This window comes from Chaetura pelagica, unplaced genomic scaffold, assembly GCF_000747805.2.
Source record: "Chaetura pelagica isolate M959 unplaced genomic scaffold, ChaPel_1.0 scaffold47, whole genome shotgun sequence".
Taxonomy (NCBI): domain Eukaryota; kingdom Metazoa; phylum Chordata; class Aves; order Apodiformes; family Apodidae; genus Chaetura; species Chaetura pelagica.
The window spans coordinates 4,043,514-4,054,211 of NW_009954140.1; the positions used below are offsets into that span (position 1 = coordinate 4,043,514).

At 48.2% G+C, this 10,698-nt stretch overlaps 1 protein-coding gene across 1 annotated transcript; it reads right to left on the reverse strand.

Moving 5' to 3' along the window:
* Positions 1 to 2,528: 2,528 nt before the first annotated feature.
* Positions 2,529 to 10,358, reverse strand: CACNG1 (calcium channel, voltage-dependent, gamma subunit 1). The gene is made up of 4 exons (XM_010002792.1): positions 10,016 to 10,358; positions 5,781 to 5,891; positions 3,515 to 3,652; positions 2,529 to 2,885 (listed from the first exon to the last, which is right to left on the reverse strand). The coding sequence occupies exons 1-4, from the start codon at positions 10,356 to 10,358 to the stop codon at positions 2,659 to 2,661; spliced, it is 819 nt and encodes a 272-aa protein (XP_010001094.1). The 3' UTR covers positions 2,529 to 2,658.
* Positions 10,359 to 10,698: the final 340 nt, after the last annotated feature.

Consider the following 10,698-nt stretch of genomic DNA (forward strand, 5'->3'; position numbering starts at 1 on the left):
GAATGAAGACTCCAACTAGTTTCTGCTCCCTCCCCAGTGGTTTTTGCTTTATGAAGACCCATTACTTTATTAACTCTCGAAACACATTATTGGCTCCTTGGCAAAGAGACTGGGATATGGCAGAACAAACCTGCTGTAAGAGCAGTGCCTTTCCCACTGTGAATACCAATGACCAGTTTAATGGACGGGTCCTCCATCAGTTATTTCTTAATGTCTGGAAAAAGAAAATTAAGTCATCCCCATGCTCCTCAGTCTTTCAGGGACCATACGAAGCAGGGAATGATGAAAAAAACCCTCAACTTACAGCAGACAGATGATAAAGCTCAGCAAGTTTAAGAGCTTTGGGAGGCATCTGGCTCAGCTGCTGGAGTTGCTGGCAGGGGCTGTAGGTCTCACTGCTGTGAGCTGTGTGTGTTCTCTGCCCCAGGAGTACAGGGAGCACAGGGAGGCTGTAAAACCTCTGGATCCAGCTCAAACCCCAGGGCTCACTGGGAATATTTCCACTGCCTTCACTGTAGCTTGGATGAAGTGGTTCAGCCCTGACACAAGTCAGAGCACATGTGGGATGGGTTAGACTTCTAGGGTCTGTATCAGAAATATGTACATTCTTGCTCATGACTGTCATGAAGGGGAGTCAGCAGCTCCCTGGCTGAGCAACAAGTTGGCCCATAAGGATAAAAAGCCAGTGAGAAATTTGTCAAAGAAGCAGCAGTGCAAGAGAGGGATGGTGCTTCCGAAAGGTGTAGGCAGAGGGCTTCCCAGGGCTTCAGGTTGTGCCACCCACACTCATGGGGTGATGAACTTAGACCCATGTCCCCAAACCTCACTTATCTTAACCCATTGCATGTCCCAGGTGGGCTCATGCTGATGATAATGGCTGAGGTGGGGATGCCCCTGGCAGGCACAGATCAGATCTCTGCTCAGATCAGTGTGTGCTGTGGGTGTCCCAGCCTGGGATCAGTCACCTCAGGGCTTACACCAACTACTGTCTTCTGTTGTCACGTGTAAAGGATCTCCCTAGAAACTACCCTGTTTTCCTCGGCAATAAAAATGCAAATTAACCATGTCAGCTCTGTACCCAAAAATAGGATTTCAAAATCATTTCAGAGTTTATGATTCAGTGAGAACTTGAAGACGTGCAGGAGTCTTTCATGATGAGATGCAGAGTTCCCAGCTCATACCCAGATCTGAGCACCAATCAGTGCTTTCTTCCAAAACTTTATAATAGCTGTGTTATTTGTAGTGCTTTTTGACTTGAAAGAGCTTGAAAAAAAATGTTAATGCAACTTCACAAAAGTCTTCTGTTCTTGCTGCCACTGCTGATGGAAAATGGAGATGTGCCTGAGTCTGGCTGGGGTCTGGAGTTGCACTAGCATGAAATTATTCAGTAATTTCTTAAAATATTTGAACATGTGACCATGTCAGGTCATTCATGTGATAGTTTCTCTTTAAAATGATTGGAATTCTTCTGTTCTGAATTCTGTTTTTCTTTAGAATGGTGGACAGGTCAGCATGGAGGGAAGGAGACATCAGTTTCCTCTTCTGCTTTTTAAACTTACCAGGTGAAAAAAACTCCAGTGTGAGCCACAAACTTTTTCCTTCTTGGGGGGAAATGCTGAGCAGGTTCTGAAAATTGAACTGGAAAAAAAAGAGAAAGAAAGAGACCCACCTCTTGATGCTGGGGGGGCTGTGATGGGGTAAAGGGCTTGGCCAGAGGGACTGGGGGTCCCCCAGTGCCATAGGGGCTGAGCACTGGGGGGCTCTGCCTCCACAGCATCCCCCCCAGTGATCCCTTGGAAAAACACTTCACGTGTGCATCAACAGTGATGCATTTCTGGAGTAGTTTTGGGGCTGACTCTCCTGAGTGTTTCTGAGTTCTTTCCTTCTTGGCAACTACCTTGGAGGTATTTTGAGGTACGTAAGCAGTGAGCAGAGCCTGGTGCTCTTAAGAAGCCCATTCAGGGGGAACAAATGAGAGCTCCGTACAGTAAATGCCATCCAGAATTACACTGTCATTCTGGACCCAGCAGAATTTGATGGGCCAAGTGATTCATCCATCAAAATAATTTTCCAGAAAATCATGCTAGTGGAAGATTATGCTTTTTATTAAAGGAAAAATACCACTCTTAATGTTCAGTACTTCTTGGCTCTCCTATAAAATTTTGAGCGGAACAGAAACTGTATCTTGCAGGCTTTTTGTGCTTAATTCAAAAGAAAGGAACTGCAGGGTGTAAATTTGTAGGATAAATTTTTATCCTGATGCTGGGGGAAGTTCTTTGGGATTAGTTTCTTCCTTGAACTGTTCAATAGAACAGGGCAGGGTGGATGTTAATAGAACAGGATGAGGCATCCCCAGATTGGGATGTGCTGTTCATCCACAATGGATGCACATCCCAGCCCTGCACTCTCAGGTCCCCTCCCTGCATTCCTGGGTCTCCCCCCCTCAACTCCATGGCCCATGCTGGTCCTGAGTGCTCTTTCTGATTTCTTAAAAAGAAAAAAAAGGAGAAAAAAAAAGCAAAAATGACAATAGAACATGCCCTGGTACAGTAATGACTCAGGTAATGGAGTGCACACTGTGTAGTGAGATCCAGACATTTTAAAAAATACAAATATTTTCCAAACGCTTTCTGGCTTCTTTCATGGGTGCTGGGAACATCAGTGCTCTGGTTCTGCATCCATGCAGGTCTCCCAGGGGTTCTGGGGGAAGCGGGGCAGCGCGATGAGGAGGAGGGCGATGCCGCAGACGAAGAGCAGGACGAAGGCGGCGCAGGCACAGGCGAAGGACCAGGAGTAGCTGTACTCTATCCAGACTGTCTCCTCACTGTCAATCATCCTCTTCACGGATTGTCTCATGACTTCCACGGAGATGATGATGCAGAGACCTGAAGGGAAGACAGAAGCAGTGGGCTGAGTAACTGGCTGTCAATTTTTCACCCTTAATTAACCCCCTCATCTGTCTTTTTTGCGAGCAGGAGCTGCAGGGGGTTGCACAGGCGAGTCGGTGGCTTCAGGGGCTGAGGGAACCAACTTTCTCCACTGCTTGGAGCTCTGCCATGACCCAGGCAGCCAAGTCAGCTGGTGGCTTGTTGAGTGTGGTTTTTAGACAGGGTTGGATGGGAAGCTCAAAGTGGTGGAGGAATAATTGCATTCTCTAGGGAGCTTCTCCAAACGGTGTGTGACGTTGGTATTGAAGGTGACAATGTGCACCTCTGTCTTTCAGTCATTGTGGCATGTCAAATATTCCTAGCTTTTGTAAACATGCAGTCTGCATGGTTTTGGGAGACAGCTCTGTATTTTGGGCCTGGATGAGCTGTTTCTTTGGTTTGACTCTTAACTGAATATGTCAGAAGTACCCCTTTTAAAGGTAGTTGGAGAAAATACAGAGAAGCTGCTAGCTAGGGAGAAAATGCTGCTTCCAGGGCATTTTTAGAAGTATCTCCAGCCTCTCAGGAGCTGTGTAAGTTTCTCCCTGTTGTCCTGGGTGCAAGTACATGAGCACTGACTCTCCTACCTGCGAAGGTGTAGAACATGGAGGCAGGCTTCAGCAGATAATCCCTCTTCTTCCTGAAGGACAAGAGGACGCAGATTGTTCCGATGATTGCAAAGGCAACGCTGAAGATGGCAATGGCTGCAGCTGAAATGCTGTATTCTGCCAAAGCAAAACAAACACCAGAAATTGCAAATGCTGCAAATTTCCAGCACGCTCCCATCAGCTGGGGTGACTCTGCAGTAGGTCACGCTGAGAAATGTGTATTCTCCTGCTGCTGGAGAGAGGTGGCTTGGGTGAATTGAGTATTTCCCTCCCATAAAAGCAGGGGCAAGTATTGGCCGTGTATCTTTGGAATGCAAAGGGTATAAAGGCAGAGCAGGAGGGGGAAACACTTTCTGAAAGAGCAAATGGCAGCTGTACTGGCCTGACGAAGCTCTGGCCTAGAGTGGTTTCAGCCTTGCTGTGCAGATGCTACTGTTGAAGCCTTACCAGGCTCCACGCTCACATTTCTTCCATCACTCCACACCCTGCTCTCAGTAAATAAAAGTTTCTGCTGGTTTTATTCCGGGTCTGTATCACAGAGCCCTGGCAAGGCCCCACGCGTGGTGCCGATGCTGTAGCACAGCAGAGAGGCAGCTGTGGGCTCCACAGGCTCCAAATCCACGCAGGCAAAGCAGGCAGGAGGCCAGAGGTGAAGTGTTTGCACAGCAGCTTTTTTGTTTGTGTTTGGTTTTGTTGTTTGTTTGTCTTTTTTTTTCCTTTAAGACCACAATTTCCAGCTCAGTGAAAACCCAGCTTCTTCAGGGCGTAGGATTAAACCCTCTGTAAAACGTCCTGGTTTTATCTAAGCCAGCTCAGATGTGTGCTGGACACTTCCCTCAGCCAAAGCACATTTCGGGGCCTGAATGGAGGGGAAGAATTGCTAATTGAATAATTCAGGCCTTCATTTATGTATTGCCTTGGTTTTCAGCTTAGCTTAATATTTAACACGTGTAGTCATGCATGAACATCACTGTGCCTGGTGATATTTGCCTTTCAAGCCATTAAAAAAAAACCACCTCCCAGGCAAAAATAATGAAGAATTTTTTTGTCTGTTACTAATTAGCTCCCATCAAATCATCACCATTGCTGCGAAAGGGAACAGCAGATCACTCTTTGTTCTCACTGCTTTTGATGCCACTGTTTTATTATGATTTCCTTAATGTTTCTCTTTACCACGTGCTGGAACTGCCTGAAAGGCTTCGTTTCGATGTAAAACCTTTTGCTGTGGCTCAAGCTTTTTCTTTCACTTCAAAGAAAAGGAGGTCTTCATGGTCTGTTTCTGAAATGACTAAGAAGGTATTTGGTACATTTTTAAGATCAGATGGCTGGCTCTGATAATATTTATATAGATGAGCAAAAGCAGGTAGCTCAGATACGGGCTCTTCTAGCCACTGAAAATTCTACACCATTTCTGTTTTAGGAAAATGCTTTTTTAGAAAACCTGTCTGCAGGGTTTTCCACCATGATAACTTCCAATGGAAGCAAAGCAGATTGTTAATATGTTTAATGTAATCATCAGCTCATTTACTCCACAGTAAAATGTGTCGTATGGCAAACTAGAAAGGAACTTGTCCTTAATGAGAGGGCGAGAAAGAGAGGACGGCACGTTAAATGAGTGCTAAAAATATTTGCCTTGATCAGGGACTTCTGAGAAATGTGAATTTTGTCTCTGAAAAACTGCTTTCAAAATCCAGGCTCTGTAAACACTGACTGTGCATGTCTTTGTAGGACCTTGGTTTCTTCCTTCCACTCATCACTCTGGTTTTACATGACTTCCGTATAAAATCATTATAAAGCACAAAATATCTCACGGTCCTCCCAGACCCTCTGCACTTCTTTTCAGAGTCAAGGCTTGGGGTGTGATTTATTAATTTAGATTTTATTAAAGTCATCACCCTTTGATGGCAAAGGGTCAGAGTGTGGCAGATTGTGCCAATGTAGTAAAGTCATTTTGATGCTGAAAAGACTTTTTGCAGGTTTTGTGTCTATTGACATTGTTGTGTATTTGTGGGACAACTTGGAGTAAAATCCCACTTGATGTAGGAGTGTGATCATCTATAACAGTTATTCTCCCCAGGAAGGTGACATTTGACCTTGTTTTTTACATTTTTCCCAGCTGTTGGTATCTGGTATAAAGTCTTTTACTGCTCTCAGTGCAACCAGGATCAAACCCGCATCTTGGGCACCCCCTTTACCTTAGATCCTGTGTGTGCCTCAGGAAAATATTTTTCAGGATCATTCTTACCTTTTTGGGTGGTCACTTCAAATATCTCTGAGCTCTCTCCTGGTGTGAAGTGCTTGAAATAGGAGCAGTTGTGTTCTGAAAGAGAAAGGGAAATATAGTGTGCTTGGAAATCTCTGATAAAACGTGGTAAAACTTAGTTTACTTTTTATTGTTGTATCAAACTTGCTGTGTTTTTAAGGCTCCTTACCCTTGGTAGCACAGAGAAACTGGAGTTGGGCCTGTTTTGTTTGGGAACAGAGGAGTGGCACGTGCATGCCAGCCCAGTGCCATGGACAAGGCTGAACTCTCCTCTGGTACCTTCTGAGGGCTGCTCCCTCCAAGAGCTTTTCACACTGATTGCTCATCAATTTAAAACATGAATTACAAATAATTTTTCTCATTCTGCCTTTGGCCACCACAGGTTCCTACTCTTCAATGTAGCTGTATTTGCTGGTGATGGGACCTGCCCTGCCTGCAGCTGAGCTGGTGTCTCAGCTCACCTCCCCTCACCACTGCCAGCCCATGCTGGGAGGGTCTTTTTGGGCTCCAGAAAGGGAGGTTGAAGTGTCCTCATCCTGGCCTTCTAGTCTCCTGGCTCATCCCTCCTCCAGCTTGCAGTGTGCTGTGTGGGAGGGGGGTCACCACACCATGGGGGACCCCACACCATGGGGGTCCCAGAGATGAGGCTGCTGGATTTGGCTGGAAGGTGCAATGGCAGAGGTGCTGAGCGGTGCCAGCTCTGGTGGCACGTTCTGCTGAGCTGGGCTGGAGAGGACAGGCCCAGTGCCTGCCCCAGCACCCCTCCTGCACCTGGCTGGGCTCCATCCCACCAGGAAATCATGCCAAGATGCAGGAAATACAGGCACTGCCTGCAGAGAGGGGTTAACACCTGCATGTCTTGTCCATTGAATAAGGAAGTTGGCACCGATGTCTAGGAGATGCTGGAAGAACATTTGGAAGGACTTTGTGAACCTCTCTGGCATCCAGAACATGCTGCTCCAGCTGATGGGGTAAGCCTGAGCCAGGTCCCATGTGCAGGACCATGCAGGGCTTCTACCTGGGGACACATACTGCTTTTCAGAGGTTATTTACAGCACAATTTTGACTGGCAAGAAGATACCAGAGTAACTGTATGTTAACTGATGGTTCTTGTGGAATTCTTTCTGTCATGTAAATGACAAATTTTGGAGTTTCTGATTCAAGGAGGATTTATTTGCTCTCTCCCAGGAGGTAGGCTGTTGTAAAGCAGCTTTTTTTGGGCCAGTTAGTGGAAGATTCCTTTGGGACACTCTTATCTAGTTAATTTTATAAGCTGACTTTTATTTCCTCTGCAGCTTCTCCTTGCTGGAGACCAGGTTAATGCTCAGCTCTGGCATCTCCTGACCTGTTCTTTATTATCCCTGCAGATGACTGGAGAAAACATATTTGAACTCAGGCCCCTGTGACTGAAGTTGCAAATTCTGAGCCCCTGAGTAGAGATTGTGTGTCCCTGCCAGCAACTGAGAAGTGGCTGAGGCTGAGCATCCAGTCTGGTGATCTCAGTCTGGGGATCCTTTAGCTGCCTTTTAGGGGAGGAAGATCAAACTGAGACACTTCATCTTGGATTGTTTGGTTTTGCTTGTAATTAATTTTCTGAATAGGCTGAACTCAAAGGAGTCCCCATGTGTGCTGACTGTCCAAAGCCCAAGGTGAAGCCATCCCACCATGGGATGGGGGGCACAGCACAACTTTGTGTCCACTGTAGGGGAACCAAACCAGCCCATCTGTGAAGGCTCAGCCGGGGGGGAGCACACAACAACTTCTGGAGATGGACTTGTCTACAGGAAAAGGAGCTGCTTCTGTGTTTGTGGCTAATAGCAAAGCTCTGCCAAGGTGCAGTGAGTGGGGTTATCAGAGAAGTGATAACCACCTCCCTCCTTGAGGGGAGGTGGTTTTGGAAAATGCATTTCTTGTGGAAAAGTATAACTCTGGTATTGGTGAAATTTTATCTTGTTTCAGTTTAAATCAGCTCTTGTGTTCTGCTGAGCTCAAAGTACCTGTTTCAGGCTCCCTGGTATTCAAGAGAACTGAAGCACTTCAGTGCCTCTCTGGTGCTATCATGAATAAGAGAAGAGCCCATTTGTGTCACACCACATTTACATAATGGATAGGATTTAAAATGAATTTTATAATGGATGAAAACTGTGTGAGAATCTTTGTTTCTCCCCACCCCTAATTGCATTATCTCTGCCACAGGGTCACTTCAGACTGCTGATGACAGCAGTCCAGGGGTTCTGTGGTCTTTAAGGCTGACATGAACCTCAGGGTTGTAACGTGGTTTATCACACAATGTCTTCCTCCTCCCAGGTCACCCACCCTTACAGCCCTCCTGGCCCTTTCCCTTCTCTTCAGATCTATCTATCCTGCTGCTAACTGCCCCAGTGCAGGGCAGCAGCTCCCACAGAAATGGGATGCAGCAGAAATGTAATCCGAGTGAGCTGTGGTTGAACCTTGGGGGTTTGCACTATGGAGACCTCATGGGTGAATTCTTGAACCTGAGATGGACACAGGCATGGTTAGAAAAACCTGGATTTTAACGTGAGGTTTCCAGTTGGGTTAAGTCTGGGAGATGGGAGCTGCTGCTGTGATTAGAGGATTTGTTAAGGCGAGAGCTGAGGGGTGGAAAGAACCAGACCTTGAGCTCTGGCCTGACCAGCAAGTCCTGCTGGTAACCCAATTGCTTAAGCACTGCTCTTCTCCAGTTGCTTGAGCTCAGCTCCCCATGCTTACAGGGACCTGTTGAAGCTGCTGGTGGCACAGGCAGGCAGTTGAGCATCCTGCTGCTGCCCAGCGTGCCGGCCCAGGAGAGCACCCCTTGCAGGACACCTGCACTGGGCTTTACAGCAGTGAAACCTGCCCCACTGCCTCCTGACCACAGGTAGGAACATCTCAGCATTCATCTGAATTTGCCTGGTTTTAACAACCATCTCCCTGATCTTTTCATGTCTTACAGCAGGACGCTGAACCCTTTCCAACCTGTCATTGTCCTGGGAAATTGTGAAGCTCTCCCTAAATCACAGCCCTGCTCTGAGCCGGCCAGGCCATCCCCCCAGTTTGCACTGTGCTGAGCTCAAAGCCTAATAAATAATGTTAATAGTGTCATCCATTTCCTCCACGGGGAGTGACTGGTAAATGGTTATTAATGCAGTGATAAATTCTTCTGTTTCTTTTCCAGCCCTGGCAGTAACGTCTGGTTGTGTCTCATGATTTTCAGGAAAACCTGTGCCCGTGTCTGCTCCTTTGCTGCATGTTTGTTCATTCACATTTTCTCGGCTGCTGCAGGTTTCCCAACCCTGGTGTTTCCCTGCTGACATTTCTTCCCAGAAGTGTGAAATCAACCTAACAGGAGCCGTGCGGACACAGCATCGTTCAGCAGCCCGGATCTGGGGGGGCTGCACTGCCCCCCTCCAGCTCCCCTGGTCCCTGCCTGGGTAGAAGGAGCATTTAAATATCGATGGTAGAACTGAGGTGTGGATCTCCTGGAAGCCTCTGATGCTGCTGACGACACAGGATGGCACCCGAATTCTTAAATATCTTTTAAAATTGGAAAAACCACCTCCGGGGAGGGGTGGGTGGCTCAGCCCTTCCCTCTTCCCCCGGCTGCTCCTGGCAGAATGGCAGTACTGGGATGGGATTCAATGGCCCTGCAAGCACATGCTGGTGTCTGTCACGGAGAGGAGCTGCTTCCGTGCCTGCGAATCCACTTTTTGCAGACAGCTGGATATTTATGAGTTTCATATTTACCCCGCAGTGGTGCAATTTTGGTGTTTATCCACCAATTTCTGTTGTTTCTCCTTTTGTGGGAGCTCTCCTCCACGGGTGAGGAAAGGCACACGGGGGGGAAAGTGTTTCTAGGCACGTAAGTACCTTCGAGAGAGACATTAAGCATATGGGTGACATGCTCCCAAATTTGGTTAGAGGCAGATCCAAGTGCTGTGGCTGAGCTCCTCTCTTCAGAACGTGTAATGTGGCCAAAGAGACAAAGACTTGCAGTAATCCAGGGAACACAGAGTAAGCCCAGGCAGTGAGATTTTTCGCAGGGAATTTTTCAAGCCTGTGCTAACACACAGACTGCATTTCAAGCAGCGACTCCACCACGAAGGCAATCCTGTTATTTCTGCTCTGGAAAGCATCCAGGCCCCTGTAAGCCTCCTCAATAAGCAGGGTAGCTCGGGCACGCGGGTGCTGCTGAGTTTGCAATCAACAAAAAAACTAACGAGCTGCTTTTGCCATGAGAATATGAGGGGCTTCCTGGAAAGCTGCTGTGCCTGCCACCCTCCCTGTGCAGACATGTGGGACCAGGCTGGCTTCCCTGAGGGGTGAGGAGGCTTTTTGGAAGTTGGCAAAATGTCCTGCAGGCCCCTCTTCCTCCCTGCCCTGAGGGGTGGCTGCTCCTGAAACACCTGAGACAACCTGGTGCCTGCTGGGAACAGGCTGTGCCTCCAGAGATCTGCAGATCCTGTAGATCCAGCTACGTACGGCTGATCCATAAATCCTCTTTCCTGCCCACAGCCCGGGTGCGGCAGGACCCTGGGCTGATGTCAGCAAGGTTTCCTCCATCCCGGCTTCTCCGGGCTTTCCCCGCTCCCTTCTCCTCCCCACTGCAGGAGACTCGGACGTGGCGACAGACGCAGCAGGAGGGAAGGGAACCAGGTGTGTCTGCAGCCAAACTACCTGTCCCAGGAACACAGCCCCTTCCCCCCCCCACCTCCGCTCCCTTCTCCCCACCACTGCAGGAGACTCGGACGTGGCGACAGACGCAGCAGGAGGGGTGGGAACCAGGTGTGTCTGCAGCCAAACTACCTGTCCCAGGAACACAGACCCGCACTTCCCTTCCTCCCCCCACCTGCCGCTCCCAGCCCAGCCCCCCGTGCCCTCCCCGGGCGCTCACCTACCTCAG

Excerpts from the sequence above, each read along its gene's own strand:
- CACNG1 (XM_010002792.1), bottom strand. The coding sequence starts at position 10,358 with ATGGAGGAAACCTTGCTGACATCAGCCCAGGGTCCTGCCGCACCCGGG. Across the intron at positions 5,892-10,015 it reads TCTCATGGCAAAAGCAGCTC|ATTTCCAAGCACACTATATT; the intron begins GTTAGTTTTTTT and ends GTTTTATCAGAG. Across the intron at positions 3,653-5,780 it reads TGAAGTGACCACCCAAAAAG|AATACAGCATTTCAGCTGCA; the intron begins GTAAGAATGATC and ends TTGCTTTGGCAG.